We start from the raw sequence: 20,778 nt of genomic DNA, 5'->3' as shown, positions 1-20,778 counted from the left end.
ACGTCACTGGAGAAATGCCTTGGGAAATATTGATTCCACAGAGAAGTCATATTGGAATTCCCTTGACAGTGATAAAAAAAAAAGTATTCATTTCAACTTACCAAAACAATCACTATACTCTACGAAGCTGAAATCATATGGGAAATTTGACATCCTCCTCAATGGTTTTGTCCCATAATAATAACTACTAACATGTCTAACAAATGGGCAACCAGACCTGCTGCAATATGACCCAATCATATTCAATATCACGTCTTTCACACATGCCTTCACATTTGATCCTTGCGGCTCACCGTTGTTATTTTTTTTTTCTAAAAGTCCCGGTAATGCATACAATTACCAATGTATGGCAAAATACTGTAAGTATTATGTTATCATGACTATACCTGTTACTACAGGGCCACGGCATGGATATAAAACCATTAAAGATTGTTGGAGGGTTTGAGAGATGTTTATGATGATTTCATGATTTTTATGTCTTTGCAGGCCTTTTTTAAAGCTGTTTTTAGCTCTTATCTTTAGAATGCACAGACAAGTATAAGTACAGTAAAGTCTCGTTATATTGATATTCTCGGGAGTCGGAAAAAATACCGATATAACCGTCCGACTATCCATATATCCGATCCTGCGCCGAACTGCATTAAAAGTGGGCAATAATGCACTCGACATTGTTCTATAGTATAGAACAGGGGTCGGCAACCTTTACTATGAAAAGAGCCATTTTACCCAATGCCCACTGAAGAAAAATAGCCTGGAGCCGCAAAACATATAGTATGTTTAAAACAACATTGGAGGGAATTTGGGGGTATCAAAGTAGTTCAGATAAGAAAAGACGAGTTGGAGTACTCTTGCTAGTATTGGAGATAAACTTACATAAATGTATGTGTAAACTACTGTAAACGTAAAAACAAGTTCCCATGCCGCTGTTTTTAAATTATCTCGAATTTATTTTTTAGATTTGTAGGTAAGTATTACTTGTTTTTCTTCATGTACTGAACTGGATAGCAGTCAGAACTCACTCAGGATGCATTCATGGTCTCAGACAAAGTTGGATTTTTTAAAACTCATTACAAAAGACATGCATTTTCCCCACTCGGGTGTTAAAAATATTCAAGCATCGCAAAGGGAGCCACAATAAAGAGGCTGAAGAGCCACATGCGGCTCTGGAGCCGCAGGTTGCTGACCCCTGGTATAGAAGAACCAACGAACGCCAGCATGTACATATGAAATCTGAATACAACACAATTAAATACATGTATTTGTACGCTTGTGTCTTCGTTGGAATAGGTGTGTATGCTATGTCAGTTGGTTCTTCTGTTGCAGGCATGTGTTTGGCCAGCTATGTGGGGCGGGTTGAGCATGACCTGTGAACCAGGAAGTGCGGGAATCGGTGTGTGTGCTGCGCTCTGGTGGTGGAAGTGTGAAAAATAAAGTTGACTGGAAGCAGCCGTTGGCCGTGTTCTTTTTTGGTATTGAAATCCTTAAGCAAAGATTGATTTAAGCTGCTTTTGTATCGATATAAGCAGACCAAATTGGCTGGCGGGAGATGAAAAGGGCATCGTAGTAACCAGATTATCATAATAACCGGGTATCGTACTAACGGAACTAATTATATCATAAAAGACTAGAAATTTGCCGGGAAATGAAAATAGTATCGTAATAAGTAGTAATTCGTTATAACCGATATCGATATAACGAGACTTTACTGTATAATGCATAAAGGCCAAACAAAACTATTTTTTTATGAATTAGTCTAAAATAGCCTTGAGTTTTGGTAGAATTGGGATTCTTCTGACTCAGCTCAGATGTTTTTTGCTATTTCTTTTTTTAAAAAAAGGATTTAGCTGCCAGGAATCTAAATGTATGCACATTTAGATTATCAGAGATTGCAGAGCTTTGTATTATGTTTGTGTGTTATCCACACTAACAATCTTGTGTGGAATACATTGAATTCTAACGCGTAACCGCAGAGAAACGGAGGGCACCACAGGGCTCATTAAATTCTCTTTGTGAAATGATAAATAAGGAAAAATAAGAAATCATTTTTAATGGTCACAACTGTAATTCCATAAAGGAATTTCACGCTCGACGAATGATAGTTGTTGATTGTGCCAAAAGTTGAGATGGCATGGTTCTCAATCACCACCAGTATACAAGACAATGCCAAAGCCTACACCAGAATTCCATTATAGCTTTGGACACAGCGATGTAATGACTAGACAGACTCCGGGATGGAGGCAAACTGTACCAGACAACTTTACAGTCGAGCTGTGAATGACATGCAATGAATAACAAACAACGAATGACAAACATTCTGACCTCCAAAGTGCTCTCAAAGCGGATGTCCGACTTGAACTTTTTGTTGCAAACAATATCGGGCGTTAACAGAACAGTTCAACTGAGAAGTCTTCTTTCACTCAAATGCCATTCCAGGTACAGATACATTCACGATACGAGAAACATAAGCTATAAGGCGCTAACGCTTCAATGACAAATATACTGTATATGTATTTAATGTATGAGACGCAGAAGAATACAGTTTCTTCTTTCTTTCTAGACGGCCCTGTTACGGTCGGTATGAGCTTGGACATCGCCAGCATTGACACCATTTCAGAGATCAACATGGTAAGACAATATTTGTCATTGTGTGTGTTTATTATGACTGTGATTCACACTTAATACAAATATATATGAACACATAGCACTGACAGATTTTTGCACCCGTATATCATTTGTAATGCAAATGTTAAACAAATGTGCCGTTCTGCAATCTGCAGGTGTTACCACATGATTTGACCAAGTAAAAAAAATGAAAAAAAACTGAATTTCAGTGTATATTTTCCGGCTGTATTATGCACAATGCACATAGTATTTTGACTTTACACTTTGAAGAATTAACTATAAAACTCTTAGATCGCATTATTACACCTATAGATTGGGTCTATAATAGCTCAGTCTAATAGACGGCTTTCTTAACACACTCACATAGCACAATCAAAGTTGTGCAACACGTGCATATGACTGAAGAAAAAATACACCGGCACACAAACTTGTGGAATTTTGCCCATTATTCACAAGCGTTCCAACTAAGGAAAATGAGTTAGAATCCTTTCATTTTTCAGTAGCTCTCGGTGAAAAAGGTTTGGACACCCCTGAGCTAGGAAGTGTTTTCCCTCAAAAAAGACCCCCAGCTATAAACCCCATCTTGACTGCTGCCCATTTCAGTCGAGCCCTTCAGAAACCGAGCAAATGCCGCCATCTCAACCCCGTTTGTAAAGCAATTATCTGAACATTTGCCATCACTTACCTGACATTAGCAGAACATCGCATTTGATGAGCAATGAAGAAACACAGCGGGAAGATCCAAAGTCATCAACCCTGACAAGACTGATCCACACATAATAACACACGGCACGTGGACCCCGCTGTGTGCTCTCGGGCATAGTAGCTAAGTTGCTGACTTAATGTAATGTTCTGGATTCAATTGCTTTAGGCACAAAGGGGCTCAGAGACCCGAGGCTATCAATATCCAACAATAAAAATACTCACAAAGTACACAGGGATGTCATGGTCTGTGAAAACCTTACTTGTCTGTCAGCATATTTGGGACCTGCTTCGTGAAGAAATCCATTAGAATTCTTATGACCTTTGGGCCCCCATCTTTCAGGACTACACGGCCACCATATTCCTCCGGCAGCGCTGGACAGATGAGCGTTTGGTCTTTGAAGGCAACAAGAGCCTGAGCCTGGATGGACGGCTAGTGGAGCTGCTCTGGGTTCCTGACACCTTCATTGTGGACTCGAAGAAGTCTTTTCTTCACGACATCACTGTGGAGAATAGACTGATCCGCATCTTCCCAAATGGGACCGTCCTTTATGCGCTGAGGTCAGACAATGAACGGAATTGCTGGTTTATTGATTGTTGGATTTTTTTTTTTAAATTAGTAATTGGCTAAGGCTCATGAAGAAACGTGGGTTTGAGTTTGAGGTGTAATTGCAGAGCAGGGAGTTGTGTCAATGCTGCAATCAATGGATTGTAGGTGAGGAGGCGCATACGATCGTGCAATACAAAGAACTATATGCTGTCAAAGCAGCAACGGTCCTCACAGTGGCGGGTGGAACGTGGAGACTTAACAACCCAATCCACTTCTTAATAGCACCCCTGCTACGTCACAATTATAGAAACCATTAATAATATACATCCACAACTACAAAATACAAGCCTCTACACAACAGAAACAATTTTTGTCAATGCAGAAAACATCCATCTTCTTTGCATGTTGCAACCGTTCACACTCATATTCATAAATATGGACAATTTGGAGTCTCCAGCTAACCTAACATGTTTTTGGAATGTGAGAGTACCCGGAGAAAACACGGGGAGAACATGCAAACTCTGCATAAAGATGCCCAAGCAGAGACTCAATCTGCTGACTGTGTGACCTACTGTCCACGGCCCATGACAAAAATTAAAATAAAAAAATACGTCACACAAGACTTCCAGTCAAAGTGGTAAACAAATCATTTTCCGGCTGACATATATATTTTTTTAAATAACTCAGATATACCGATGAACAACTCCATATCTGTCTCATTTCTTCATGTCACAACAACAATTAGGTGCTGCCATTCATGTAATGATGCATTCAAGTTACATTGGTAACTTTGGGTGTTATGGAATCGGCTTTGATCACAAATTCTGACAACACTGACTGGCACTGATGAGTTTGAAATCTGATTGATTGCATGTGACATGGGCCTGCACTGCTGATTCCGAAGGCCCTGGGCAGATGACATTGTTATGGCATAATCGAACATACACCATTGGAAGCAGTACATTAACGAGATATGCTACAAAATTAACATAATAGACTTTTGGCAATAAATGAATATAATTTCATGGAACAATTGAATATGTGAACGTAGCTCAGCGAGCCTTATAAAGTATTTCTAACATGTATTGCTTTGTGAACAAGAGCCGGCATTAATGAGTTGTGTAGAGTGATCAAAATTGAGAGTATTCTGATGATTATTCTGTGATTATGGTTTTTTTGTATAGTATTCTTTAACTTTATCAATGGGTGATGTAAGACTCAGTCTGCAGTCCCGAATCCTCGACTCAGCAACCAATTTGAGATATTGCACCCAATGATTGTGAACTTCTTCTGAACTACAACAAAGTAAAGAGGTCAAATTTCACATGGGAGACATCCTCGCTGTTGCAATTGGCAGCGACGCAATCAACAAAGCGGGGGAGACATTTATGGGGATATATTGCAGTGGCGAAATTGAGTTGGGTATTCCCACTCAGTTCAGTTGGGCTTCACCGGATTACATCCCTCATAATGGATGGCACGCTGCTGCCAGGAGGGCGTGTCTGTTGTGTGTTTGTCTTATTTCTATCCGCCCCATTCATCCGCCCCATCCTCATTCATCCTCAGTCAGTTGCATGGTACATGCAGACAAACAATGATTCCAGCCCCAACCCTAAGGGGGGGTCCACCATGGGCCACTTAATGAAAAGTGAAAGGATGCACGGGCCACTTTGATATTTTCTAAACCAGTTGTACGTATTTCAAGAACAAAACTTCATTTTGTTTGGTTTGTTTCTCATAATGTTACGAGTTTTTGAAAAAATACTTTAATATTTCAACTCTCTGCTACTACGACATTGTTTTAACTCATAATATTCAGAGTTTATTCTTGTGTGAAGGTGGAGAATTTAAAGTACTTGGGGTCAACAGTGGAAATTGTGAAAAGGAGGAGGAAGAGTTTCAGCTGAAATGAAAGGAAACTGCGGTGAGACCAGCCATGTTGTTTGGTCTACAGACAGTGCCACTAAAGAAATGACAGGAAACAGAACTGAAGGTAACAGAGATGAGAATGCTGAGGTTCTCATTGGGAGTGACCAGGATGGATAGGATCATGAAGGAGTACATCAGAGGGACATTACATGTTTGGATGGAGGAGATTTGTTTGTTGTTACGACCCCTGAAGGGAAAAGCCCAAAGAGAAAGAAGAAGATTCTTCTCAAATTGTCACCAAAAATTAAAATTCGAAAAAAATATTCGATATTAAAAAAATATTTTTTAAAATATATATATTTTTTTTATTTAAAAAAAATTCTTTGTCATAAGAATTTTATATTTTAACATTATACTATTAAAATGCTATTTTTACTAATAATATTATAACACTATTCTCATAAAAATACAGCTTTTAATATTTTGACATCATTCTCGGAACTCTTTTTTGTTTTCTTGTTAAATTATATTTTTAGAAATTTCTACGGGATAATAAAAAAAAAAAACAGCCACGTGCCACAAATGGCCCCTGCGATGCACTTTGGTCACCCGTGCCTGAACCCTTAATCATATCTCTACACGCCATACAAAGACATCGCCCTTTCATTTTTCTTCACTTTTATTGTGGCAATCCATTCATTCATCTATGTTGTATACGCGCACATACAGTACTGTAGCTTATCCTGGGGAGAGTGAAACAGGCCACAAGAATGGGGGTGGCGGTTCTACCTTTGGGAATTGTGGCTGAGGAAAGAGTGCGGTGAGGAATGAGGTGTTTGCGCTTTGGTAAATGTTTCAGTGCTTTGCCTAAGGGAATACATGAGAAAGCACTGAGATAAATGTACAGTAGAGTGGTTTGGAGCAGAGATTCATTGAAACAACGTCTGGGGATTCATTCACATTAAAAGGCCGGTGATAAAATCACAATCAGGAGAGTAATTTAGACGGACAGGGTTGCTGTTCGGAATTTATTTGAAAAAAAATATCAAAAATGTGCCTTATCATTTTTAGGCATTATCAACCCTGCGCACAAAACAATTACATTTAATGCATGTTTGTCATTGTTAGAATACTGGACTTATGCACCAAGCCAGTATATGAAAAAAGCATTTTAACTATATAATTTTTGCAGAAATGTATAACAGAAGTATGGACTTTTTTCCCTGCAGTGCATCAGTTATTATTTAAGTCATGCACGACTTGCTGTAATTACCATATATTCCAGACTATTAGTCACTCTGGAGTCGGCTGAGTCAAAAAGTGCGTAGTGAAGAGGAAACAAACATACGGTATGTAAATCGCACTGGAATATAAGTTTACTGATATTTACAGTATCATCAGAGAAAGCTTATTTTATTTATTTTGTCATGGCACCGCTCCCGACAAGATTAAATACACAAGTTGAAGAAGACGAAGCCAGAAGAGGGGGGGGGGGGCAATGTTTACACCAGTGGCTCTCATTTATTTTCTGTCATGCTCCCCCGCGGCACAGAAAGGTTTTCACCCCCCCACCCCATTTGAAATTCTATTGAGAAACTAATAAAATCTATTTATTTATATGTGCTGTACAGACTGAACTCAAAACTATAATTGTAATATATGTCATATTTTTAAGGATAAGGATACATTAAAAATATACCTCTTTCATAAATGTCAGAATATTTTCAATGAAGATACTTCCAATACGTAACATGACACCAAAATTTTAACACCTAAACTTCATTTGGGTATCGACAAATGAATAAAAATAGACTGAAAATCATACGTTTATGACATTTGTCTTGGTAGATCACTTACCCATAAATCATCTGCAAGGGGAAAACCTTTTAAAAAGTATTCCGTATGTTCTGTATCACTCAATTTGTGCGATTAACTGCATCATAAGCTCAAATCACTGAATTGTTGCGGCCACTGGGTGTCACCAAAAACAAACCATAATCCCATTTTAACCTAAATGCAGCACATATAAAGGATAATATACTGTTTTATGCAGTACAATGTTTTTATATATAAGTCATAGCACCAGCCAAACTATGAAAAAAGTGGGACTGGAAAATATACATATACTGTTTGTTCATTTTTTGCTGATGATTGTTTTTTTGGTGTTTATTCATAGTTGAAATCTATATATAATCACTTGCAAATGCGTTTCATCAACATACTGTACAGTTGAAATTTGGGATGCATTAACAAACGCTGCATTCATGTCCTGTAGGATTACCACCACTGTGGCCTGCAACATGGATTTGACCAAGTACCCAATGGACAAGCAGACCTGCACACTCCAACTGGAGAGCTGTAAGTCCTCCTTTTTGCTGCGCTACCACATCCAAACTTTATTTTAACGCACAAGCAGCATAGAAAATGGTTGCTGGTGCTGCAAAGTGTCCTCTGTCCACCAGAGGGAGCCCAAAGGAGGCTGAGACCATCGCAGCACCCCAATGAATGTGATGTTCAGATCCAAACATTCTGGCAAAACTTTAAAATAGTTATTTGAAACTCATATTGGTACTTATTTGTATATTTGTCATGTAGTGTTCATAGTAAGATGACACAGTTATACGGTTTTATATACTAACCTCCTGCAATGGGTTGACAGGCTCATTGAGAGTATACTGATACGTGATTGGCCAGAGGCGGGGTACACCCTGGACTGGTGGCTAGCCAATCACAGGGCACATATAGACAAACAACCATTCACACTCACATTCATACCTTGCATGTTTATGGAATGGGGGAGGAAACCCACACATGCACAGGGAGAACATGCAAACTCCACACAGAGATGGCCGAGGGTGGAATCGAACTCGGGTCTTCTAGCTGTGTGGCCTTGCACTGTAACCACTCATCCACTGTGCAGCCCAGCACAGGTTTATAAAACAAAATTATATGTGCAAAAAAAACTATATAAAAAAAAAAGGAGTTCCATCCAGCCTCTCTGATCTGTCGTCATTCTTGATCTGTAAAAGACAGCCATGCAGGCTTAGCTTATTGTGGTCCCTGCCAAAAGCCCACCAAGACCTCAAGCGCCAAATGAAACAGCGAAGGAGCCACAATCCTCCTTCACAGACAAAAAGACATCTGGAGGTTGAAGTTAAGTAACTGAGAGGATGATGGATCCTTCCTCCGCTGCCTCGAGAAATCCTGGCTAAATATCCGCACCTCTCGTCTCTTACACTTTCTTCAAGTTCCTCTTTCATCTCGCTCTTCTTTCTCTTGTCCTTTATTCTCCCACCTTTCTCGCATGTGTTAATTTGTTGTCAAAGATTTATCTCTTTCAAAGTTATGCAGAAAGTCGGGAGACGCTGAGCTTTAATATCAGGATTGCACTAAAATATTTAATGGCGGTGTGAACAATATCATTTTCAACGAATACTTTACCAGTATTAGTTCCATCTCTTCGACAAGATGTTCCCATAATTGTCAAGCCAAGATAGGGAGAACAAATAGCTGTTGAACCATCAACCATCGCCCTTTATTAAGCACGCTCCGGTTAATTATTCAAGCATTCCACAACATGGCTCCATGACAGGTAATTAATGTACAGCAGCTACACAACACTTTAGTCCCGCTTTTGTATCTTTTGCGCCCTCTGGTGAACAATGTGGGAAACACACCCAAGACATTCAATTCTGCACATATTTAAAAACTGAAAGCATGCATTTTTTTTTCAACTTTATGCTCCTCCTAATTTTATGACATAATTCTTGTGTAAAATTATGATTTTTTCTAGTTAGAATAAAATTTTAACAACTTTATTCTCCTAAAATGACAGCTGTTTTTGCATATCTGTGCAAACTTGCAAAATTTCTTTTCATAATTATGACTTTATTGCTATATTTTGACTTTATTAGCGGCAGGTGGGTAAGAACAGGAGCGTAAAAGTGGCACCAAACAAGGTGGACCAAACCAGGAAGAACTACAAAATAAGAACTAGACAAGGGAAATAAAAGGGAAAGCACAAAAACGTATTAAATAAAATCACTGCAGACGTTATGATTTAATACTGTTGTTATGATTGTGGTTTGAATAACGTATGTTGCCCTTTTTATGTAGCTAAAGACATTAGATCAACTAAGTGTAGTTTTACACAACTACACACCCCTATTGTTGTGATATTTGAGTATATGTGAGCAGTGGCCATACTTGTTATTGAATTAATATTCAATCTGGGTTATGAAAAGGTTTCTAAGGCTGGCGCAATATGCATTATGATTAGTGTGTTTCATCACAAATGCATATCCGTTAACAATTCCTATTTGTGTCAAACTTTGTTTGCTTGATAACTTTGACAACATTGATTGAGAACATATTAAATATTAACATCTCGGTAGAGGTTTCGTGTTCATGGTTATCGTATTCTCAGGGCATTGAATCGATCTCAACTGGACTGTTTGAGTTGTCTTAGAAGACATTTTGCCTCCCATCTGAGCAGATTTCATCAGTTCATACTCAGGACTACATAAGACAGCTCCAGTCTGGGTATTTTCACCGGAATCGTCCCGCTATCATCGATTCGATGCCCTGTGAATACACTGACTTGGATGAATGAGAATATTCATAGACATGGACCAAATATTTATTCACTAAGGCCGAGGCATGCTCCAAATCAATATTTACCATGTACAATCAAATGTACAAATATGACAGAAAATTACATCATAGTATCAAAACAATAAAAGCTATTGCTGTCATGCAAGAATGAAAATGAAATAATTAGAAATAATTAGCTTAATTAGAAGGCTGTAAACAGGTTTTCTATAAATATTCCATTTACAAATAAGGAATCCTACTTAGCTGAAATTCATTTATCACCGTCGGTTTTAGAACCGATAATCCAGGCATTACTGCACAATCCTTGACCAACTGCAGTTGCTACAACTGAAGCCATTCAAAGTACATGAAGAAAGTATTTGCCATTCAGCAGCTCCACCACTACCACCCCCCCCCCCCCCAAGGGTATGTGTGGGTGGGCACAAGCTGCTTTATTTTATATTGCAGGTCTGCAGTAGAGTGAAACTGTATACTGTATGTACTGTGTGTACTGTATGTGTACAGTAGACTACACGGATAATCTCGGGGGAATCAGGAACACTGAAAAAAAAAAAAAAGCAGCTTGGGCGATTGGTTGAGTGGAATTGCAAATTTGATCAGCAAACAAATTGTTCGGCCGTACTGTGTCGTGTTTATTTGCTAGAGGCAAAATGGTTGAATCTTTGGGAAATGGATGGGGGGGTGGGGGGGGGGTGCTGTTGCAGCTCTTTGAATGTCGTATTGCCTTGCCCACAGTAGATGCCCCTCAAGGGGAACACATCCTCTTTAATATAGCCTTCCTGAGGACTCGTGCGCTTGAACTGCTCTAAGAGGGACTTTACCGCCAACTGAAACTTGTAATCCCATAATAACCCAACCGTGGGAGGGGCAGAACTTAGTACAGTAGTTAATTCACTTTCCAAGGTGTCCTCACCGGTGCTATGTTTTGATTCATTTTCATCTGTTTTTTCCTCTCCAGGGGGCTACAATATCAACGATGTCATGTTCTACTGGACCAGGGGGAATGAGTCTGTCAGCGGCCTGGACACCCTTCAACTTGCTCAGTACACAGTCGAGGACCACTACACTTCCGTGTCAGAGGCTATCTACGAAACCGGTAACTCCGTATACTCTTAATACTTGTACACATTCATGGTATCTGATGCATGTACTGTATAAGGCCGAGTCACAAAAACCACAGTAGAACCCTGGTTGCATCTGAGCATGTGATGAGCGCATCGTTAGCATGACCAAACGGCAGCAACAACCCGAGGCTAAACACCTTTTTGATCCAATGACATGAAGGCCAATAACTGTTTGTTGTCCTTGAGAACATATTCCCTTGTGAATAAAAAATACATATTCAGTACTGCAGATGCCAACTAGACACAGAGGTTACGTTCCAATGTACTGTATCATAGAGTTACTGATAAAAATATCAATTAATGACACTTGAAGCCAAGGGATGTCCAAAGTACGGCTGGGGGTCAATTACAACCCAATGCTGTTTTGCTATTATAGTCCATAGAACATTCTAAAAATATAAGTATACACGAAAACTAAAACAGAAAAAAACAGCAAAAAAATGGAAAAACCCAGAAGTCACTTCACAAGTATAAAGTCAAAATATTGAGAGAAAATAAAAAATGTAATATCAGAAGAAAAAAACAAAACAAAACATGATTTTAGTAGCAGAAAGTTGAATTATTAAAGAAAAACACTTTTTAAAGATGCAGTATAAATAATTCTTACTTTTTTAGGGATTTTTGGGGGGTTTCTCCGGGTACTCCGGTTTCCTCCCACATTCCAAAAACATGCTAGCTTCATTGGCAACTCCAAATTGTCCATAGGTATGAATGTGAGTGTGAATGGTTGTTTGTCTATATGTGCCCTGTGATTGGCTGGCCACCAGTCCGGGGTGTACCCCACCACAGTATGCCTCCAGTTGCCCTCTTGAGGATAAGCGGTAGAAAATGGATGGATGGATGTCATTCTATTTTAAATAAGTATTTTGACTGATGTAATGTAATTTAATAAAATGCAGTTAGACTGAAACTCGATGTCAAATTACATTTATAAAGCACTTGCTAGTTTTGTCTTAAGCTTTATGCTAAATTGTGGAGCATACCCAATGGTATGTACAGTACATTAATCCCTCACCACTTTTGCGGCTTTTTCAAAAATATATTAATCAATAAGTCATGCAGTTTTGGGGTTGAAGGCAGCCTTTTAGTTGTCGAAAAATATGCACTGTATTCAAGGAAATGTTAGATATTTGTTGCTAATGATATATGGTATTCGGCACTGGTCACTTGATGTCAGTAATGTTACTGCAATGTACAGCAAAACGCACAAGCACCAGTCAGAGCAACAGTGTCATTCATTCATTCATTCATTTTCTACAGCTTTTCCTCACGAGAGTCGCCGGGTACACCCTGGACTGGTGGCCAGCCAATCACAGGGCACATATAGACAAACAACCATTCACACTCACATTCATACCTATGGACAATTTGGAGTCGCTAATTAACCTAGCATGTTTTTGGAGGGAAACCGGGAGTACCCGCAGAAAACCCACGCATGCACGGGGAGAACATGCAAACTCCACACAGAGATGCTAGCTGTGAGGTCTGTGCGCTAACCACCCGACCGCCGTGCAGCCAAGATATTTGCTTATGTTTTGTATATATTTTCTGAAAGGTCACTACCCAAAGTTGGTGTTCCACTTTGAACTGAAGAGGAGCATCTTATACTTCATCCTGGAGACATACGTCCCCTCAAGCCTGCTGGTTGTCCTGTCTTGGGTGTCGTTCTGGATTTCCCTGTCCTCTGTTCCAGCACGTATTTGTATAGGTATGTACAAGTATTTCTTCTCAAAGTTCTTTCTTCTCGTTTGGTTTGGTTGAATTTACCAGGTATCAAACTGTGAGACAAGTGTAGAAAGGAACAAACCAACCATTTGTATAATAATACATTGATTGACATTGACATCAAATGTTTACCTTCATAAATAAATGAGTTTGTGTTCCACGCTAGGAGTGACCACAGTGTTGACGATGACCACGCTAATGATGGGGGCCCGCACTTCGCTGCCCAACGCCAACTGCTTCATCAAAGCTATCGATGTGTACTTGGGAATCTGCTTCAGCTTCATCTTTGGGGCCCTCATCGAGTACGCTGTGGCCCACTTCTGCACCCTCACTTATAGCGACTCGCACATGCTCATGGTGAGACACTCCTGTTGCTCTACTTGAGGTAGTTATTCAAGTTCCCAGTCGCGGTTTAACATCAGTTGACTGCATTCAAATTCGGGATGGGAACCGAAACTTTGTGTCGTAAATGGTAGTCAGCGTACTGAAAGACTAAGTCTAAAATCTGTGCTAAATAATGCAGATTTGACCACCTGCAACGGGTGCTTGAAGGTGATCTTGTGAAAGTAACGTCCATTAATTAAACGTTAAACATTAGTCAAACGTTGAGTTGCATTTACGAACAGCGGAATTCTGGATGAACTTTTTAAAATCTGCAGGAAATCGAGTAAAAAAACAAATCATCAAACCTTGGTTTGCATGAGTTTTATTTGAATTTAGGCCAAACTTTTGCTTCAGTTAGCAGTCAATGTTGTGTTATAAATAGATTGCGTAAGTCCAACTGTGCTCTTGATGTACTGTATTGTTCGGAGCCTGCAAATACATGGAAAACTGGCACCATCTATGATGTCATCAGTGACTCTGTAGTTCTTTGCTAACTAACACAGTTATGCATGCCTTCTTTATCAAAATGCTGGGACTTGCAACTTTGTTTATCTCCATTTTGTGTTACTTTATCGAAAGATCGAAAGAAAAGGTGCTAAACATGAATGAATTCAAGAAATAACTCATTGACTTTATTCATCGTTTACAGTTATCCCTCACCACATCACAGTTATAGTAGAATATCCGAATAAATCATAATTTCATGGTTGAATACAGCCTATTATTAATCAGAAATATGCATGTTTTAGCAAGATGTTTGGCCTGAATTATAAACATTTTAAAGCATAGCAATGCTTAAATTAAATAAAATACAAATACAAGACATTTACAAAATACATTTAAAGACAAGCTCAAGTCACTATTGGTCATTATTGTAACAGAAATGTTACATTAATTAATTAGCCACCGCAGGAAGTACGGGTAGTAACAATGCTAACATGTTTGAGTCTATATGATGTCTTATTTTCTATTATTATATAATACAAGTTGAGTGTAAAGGTGACTATATGGATGTTATTTCATGTCTTAGAGGGTTCTTATAATGTTAAAAATCTATTTCGAAGGTCACAAAGAGGTTTTTTATGCTCTAATTTTTAAAATAAATTAATTAGATTTACATTATTTCTTATAGAAAAAAATACTAATAGGGTAAAATGTGGCAAATTTACTGTATTTTAGTGTATAGATGCTAACCAAAGTTCCATTGTATTTGGTTAGCAGGTTTGGTTTGCTTTCTACTGTAAGCCATTTGAGTTATGATGATGTTCCCAGTCCCAGTATAACACTCTCTTTAACTGTTCTACAGTACGGCCACCAAATGCACAACTTGGATGATGAGATGAACGGCATCGTCACCACCATCTCCACCCACCGCGAAAGGGCAAAGAGACGCAAGGAGCCCGACACGGGTCCCGCTCCTGCTCCCGCCTCCACTGAATTGGCCGCCAGCCCATCGAGCCCAACGGGCAGCGAGCCCAAACATGAGGCGCCGCCGCCAGAACCCACCAACTGGTGCCTCACTCTTCTGGCCACACTTCGAAAAGTGCTCAGTTTCATAAGCTGCTGTCATATAAAGAACCCACACCACATAGACAACTACTCAAGAGTCACCTTCCCCTTGTCTTTTGTCATTGTTAACCTTCTTTACTGGACATATTATCTGTACTTTTAGCATTTATCACAGTATTTAGACTTTATTATACTTTAAGCGTTTCTAACGAGGTGAGTTTTTGTATGTTTGACTTCACAGGAAAGAAAAGGTTCATGCCTTCATAACTTCGGTACTGCGTTCATTTGTGAGCACAAACTTTGAATATTGGATCCACTCTGAATTCTAAGCTGTTCTAGCCTCCGTGATGCAAACCGGTGAGCTTTGACACTCATTAACGTGACATAAAGTATATACATATTTATCACTGTAGCGCAATTATTGGAATTGCGTCTCCGCTCTGGGTAAGCGGATAACACAGAGAAGATAGAGCTGTAATTTATGGCTAAAATGTCCAGCAGTGCTGAGGCAGGACGAATGGTTGTTCCTCTTTTAGTCTCACTTGTGATGGATTGATACCGTCTTTATTTTTCCTCTCTGCCTGAAGGTACAACTTTTGAGGAAAATGGAAAAAAAATGGAAGAGCGTTGAATGGAAAAAAAAGGAGAAATCGATGCGGAAGAATCAGTTATGATGGAGGGTTTTAAAAAACTATAGAACCCTATATTTTTCTGTCTTGTTCTTCCTAGTATAGTCTTTATGTAAATTACATGACAGGGAATAGCACAAACAATTTCCTACAAAGCTCATAACTCCGCACTATACTGATATCAGTCACTGTTAAATGAGTTCACTAAATATAGTACTCATAACAAAATCATAATCAAATCAGCCAAATGTTTTATGTATCGTATGTAGCCTAATGTATCTAGTTTTTTATTATGACTTAGTTCCAAAAGGTCAGACAAAAAAAATCGTACAAAAGCCAATAATAATATAAATATGTTCCAGATTAACGGAAAACACATTTTAAAGTCAATAAATATAGTTTGAAATACTTATACATGACGGTTGAAATGTGTACATGAAAATGTAACATCACTTTTATGTTTGAAGACTGTGGTTGGTGAAGACGGCCAGCAGAGTGGAGAGAAAGGGGAGGGGTACCTTCGTACTCAATTAAAAGAGGGAGGGGGGTACCTTCGTACCCAATAACAAGAAGGAGGGGAGTGGTACCTTTGTACTCAATAAAAAGAGGGAGAGGAGGGGTACCTTCGTACTCATTTAAAAGAGGGAGGGGGGTACTTTCGTACTCAATAAAAAGAAGGAGGAGAGGGGTACCTTCATACTCAATAAAAAAGAGGGAGAGGAGGGGTGCCTTCGTACTCAATAAAAAGAGGGAAAGGGGGGTACTTTCGTACTCAATAAAAGAGGAAGGGGGGGTACCTTCGTACTCAATGAAAAGGAAACAAAGACCGAAACGGTATATGAAAAGTGGTGCATAATTCTGGCGAAAAACTGGAGGAAGTTTGACTGGTAATATTTATGTTTTTTTTATACTGTATAATGGAGACAACGATGGTCGCCGTGACGACAGACCATCTCTTGTGCATGGACACGCCTTTTTACTGCAGTGAAAAATATATACTCATGCAGTTCATCATCAGCTGTATACAAGTTATACAGCATGTATTGTAATAAGGCCTTTTGAAGTGTACATTATGCTGGTTTCCATTGCAACAGTATTGCTGTTATATTGAACACCAGTTCATGTAACTACAGTATATACAAATATCATTTTATGTCCTCAAAGTGTTTATACTGGAATTATATTGCTGCTTGACTTCTTTTTAAATGTTTATATCAATTTGTGTTGTACAGTGGAGGAATGAAGTTTTTTTCTACGGAAATTTTTGTTTTTCAGTTTTTGATAATTTTGAGTTCTGTGAAACTTAAGTAATTATTATACGGTGTCAATACAGTGGCAAAATCCGCGCGCATAAAAACCACCACTCTCCTATGTGTTTTTTGCTGACTTACAAGCGAGAAAATGGAGGCTATGATGACCTTCACTGCGGCATCTGTTCAAAGTCCGCCTCCAGAGTGCCAAAACAAAAAAAGTGATTATGGTTTTTATGAGCGTGGTTATTGGCACTGGATTGACATCGTACAATCCATCCCTCCATTTTCTCGACCACTCGTTCTCACTGGAGTCGGTTGTCATTTGCAAAGCTGTTTGCCTCCATTGCATTTTCGGTCCCTTTCACTCCAACCACTGAGCACAAAGAAAAAGAAAAAAAAAACATATTTATACTTTAAAGGACATTTAAAGCCACTTTTACAGTGATACATGAATCATGAAACATAATGAGACAAAGCACAACCTTAATGCGATGTAGTCTTTGCTAGCTTTGCTAGCTTCCACCATAGAGTGATGCTGGTTGGCTACGGATGATGTGAACCAAAGATTCTAAACAGTATTGGTTTAAAAGTGCATTTTCTGATGGTGGCAGGAAGTCAGTCAACAGATCAACATGTCCTCTGAGACGGTGGCTTGAAAAAGTATTCATACCCCTTGAACTATTTCATTGGGACAATTGGGACAAAAGTCAGACAGATGATTTCAGAATTCTGGATTTAGGTCTGGACTTTGACTGGGTCGTTTTGGCTTTGGCTTTATGTTTTGGGTTGTTGTCCTGGTGGAACGTGAACCCCCACTACAGTCTTAAGTCTTTAGCAGACTCCAACAGGTTTTCTTCTGAGATTGCCCTGAATTTGGCTCCACCCACATACATTCCCATCAATTCTGATCGTCTTCCGTGCCCCATGTTGAATTTTCGGTATAGAATATTCCCCAGAGGCCAACAAAGGGCAGCTCTGACGGAATCCAACCCTCACTGGGAACGAACCAAAACTCTGACACCATTCACACTGGGAACAAACAGCCTGAATTAGGTGGTGCGGTATCCCATGTTCCGTGGGTATTCCTCACAGAATTCTGAGAGAAACGGAATGGAATGCTTTGGCAAATGCGTCAATGTTTTTTCTTCAGGGCATTCCAAATGGTTGTAGTGATTACGACCAACGTGTGAAATGGTTTTGATTGATTTTCCATCTTCCTCCAGATTCACAGCTTGTTTTTTTTTTTACCCACAGGCAGTTCTCTGGTTTTCATGTTGTTTTCACCTCTAAACGTACGTAGTCTACACAGGCAAAACCTATCCGACCAAATCTAAAACTGAGCATCGACATTCCGTGTTATGTAATGATTGATAGGCAAAGTAATTTTCCAATACTTTTGCTCGCATGAAAACAGGTGGGTTCAAAGAAAAGATGCTATGGGGTCTCGTATTCATCTTTTCATGTCAAAGCCAAATGTTTTCAGTATTGGTTTAGGTTTATGGTCATAACACGGCAAAATGGGAATACAAAGGGAATACTTTTTAAGCCACTGTTTATCAGACAACCGGACAAAGCTGCACGTTCATTCAGTATTGCTGTAACATTCGCTCTTTTTGTGTTCATTTACGCTTCGTGCAGGTCTCAGATCTTCGTTGATGTGTTTTGAAAGGACTGAAGCTCGCAGACCACGTAACGCATTGCCTTTTGAAACCATTTCAGCTGCATTGTTTTGAATCCATTTTTGTATTGATGGCGTCATGACCTCCTTGCCTGATGATATAGTCAAATATTTCCTTTATACCTTCTTCCTGCATGCTTCTCAGTATATAACTTTGGTTTATTCTATATTTAAAATGATGGGAAAAGAACCATCGTCATGTTTTGATTGTCAACGACGCAATGAAAAAATCATGTCAATGATTGAACAATCTTTTTACAGACAGAGATCACCTTCCTCTTATGTTGGGGAGTTAGTTCGATTGTCAAAAGGACCGCAAATGAAAAAAGGAACATTTCATTTTACAACATGAAGAGCGTCTTCATAGCTCCGACTTCATCATGGACTCCTCTTGATGGGCACAAGGACCTGACGAACGGTTTTGGACATTACAGGGACAAAATGGCCTTGTTTCATCAACTGTGATAATCTACGACATTGGACACATTTCTCAGCGATGGACTGAACCATTTTCCCTTTCATGTTGTAGGAATTGTCCAATAATACCTCATGTGATGTTGACCGCCACCCTGGGGCGTCTTCATGTGAATTGTATGAATACCGTAGCACTATATTGACATAGATATCGTTCTGAGCAACCTGTTGTAAATAAATCCCGCCAACACGCATGTTTATTGTAAAGAAATGACAGCAATAAAAGAATTCAAGTATATATGATAGATATGTAGTTCATTTTAAGCAGCGAGTGACTCATTGCTGCAATTTGAAAGTGGAAATAGAAATGCAGTGTTTGGACGTTCCATATGATAGCAGTGTGGATGGAGACCAGATGTCTGTATGGCGCTACGATTCCTTTTTGGAGTGGAAATTATTCCTCATATTGTAAAATACAAAAACTAGTGGCTACCCAAGATTGATGTGACTTTTTTTTCCTGAATACAAATTTTGGTAGTATAGTAATTAATTAAAGTAATTAATCCTGCACCACTTTGCGCTTTGACTCGCACGCCTTCACTTTATCATTGTTTGTCTCGACTATATTCATGAATCATGCTTTACTGTGGTGAAATACAGACAATATTAGTTAAAAAAAAATGCAGATTGAAGCAAATGTTATGTATGTTTTTACCTGAATGCAGCATTTTGAAGCGTAAAAATAGCTAAATGAAGTTATCATTTGATGTTGCAAACATTACAGGACATGCCCCAATAATCCGGGCTCAAAAAATAGAAGTTATTATGGGCAGATTTTGATAAAAAGCTACATTAGCACAACAACCTACATTATGTTCTGTTTCCCTACACGTTTTTCAGACTAGGACAAAATGCTAATGCTGGAAAAATCTTCAATTAGGCCAAAAGTATGTAATATTTTATTATATTATTATATTATTATATTATTATATTATTATATTATTATATTATTATATTATTATATTATTATATTATTATATTATTATATTATTATATTATTATATTATTATATTATTATATTACATTACAAATATGTAATATTTTATTTTATTATTATATAATAATAATAATATTTGTATGTTATTATAATATATTATAATTATATAATAATAATAAAATAAAATATTACATATTTGTAATGTAATATAATAATATAATAATATATATATATAATATAATAATATATATATATATTTTATTTTATTATTATATAATAATAATAATAATATTCGTATGTTATTATAATATTATATTATAATTATATAATAATAATAAAATAAAATATTACATATTTGTAATGTAATATAATAATATAATAATAATATAATAATAGTAATATTATATAATGATTATATAATAATAATATTATTATTATTTAATTTGCAATGTAATATAATAATATAATTATATAATTATATAATAATATAATAATATAATAATATAATAATATAACAATAATAATAATAATAATATATAATAATATATAATAAATATATTATTATATTATATTACAAATATGTAATATTTTATTTTATTATTATTATATAATTATAATATAATATTATAATAACATACGAATATTATTATTATATAATAATAATAATAAAATAAAATATTACATATTTTTGGCCTAATTGAAGATTTT

General features: G+C 37.7%; 1 protein-coding gene across 3 annotated transcripts in view; it reads left to right on the top strand.

The window, feature by feature from the left end:
- LOC131114089 (gamma-aminobutyric acid receptor subunit pi) overlaps window positions 1-19,636 on the top strand; it is a 45,729-nt gene extending 26,093 nt beyond the window's left edge. For all 3 annotated transcript variants that reach the window (XM_058064295.2, XM_078793820.1, XM_078793819.1), the window contains 7 exons: window positions 2,558-2,625; window positions 3,668-3,885; window positions 8,019-8,101; window positions 11,316-11,453; window positions 13,037-13,189; window positions 13,373-13,563; window positions 14,897-19,636. In XM_058064295.2, the coding sequence (XP_057920278.2) occupies window positions 2,558-2,625; window positions 3,668-3,885; window positions 8,019-8,101; window positions 11,316-11,453; window positions 13,037-13,189; window positions 13,373-13,563; window positions 14,897-15,262 (1,217 nt within the window). In that variant the 3' untranslated portion in view covers window positions 15,263-19,636. The remainder of the gene's footprint in view (window positions 1-2,557; window positions 2,626-3,667; window positions 3,886-8,018; window positions 8,102-11,315; window positions 11,454-13,036; window positions 13,190-13,372; window positions 13,564-14,896) is intronic.
- The last annotated feature ends 1,142 nt before the right edge of the window (window positions 19,637-20,778 follow it).

This window comes from Doryrhamphus excisus, linkage group LG10 (genome assembly GCF_037039965.1).
Source record: "Doryrhamphus excisus strain RoL-2023G ecotype Guam linkage group LG10, RoL_Dexc_Guam_v1.1, whole genome shotgun sequence".
NCBI classification, from domain to species: domain Eukaryota; kingdom Metazoa; phylum Chordata; class Actinopteri; order Syngnathiformes; family Syngnathidae; genus Doryrhamphus; species Doryrhamphus excisus.
This window is presented reverse-complemented; position numbering and strand designations above follow the sequence as displayed.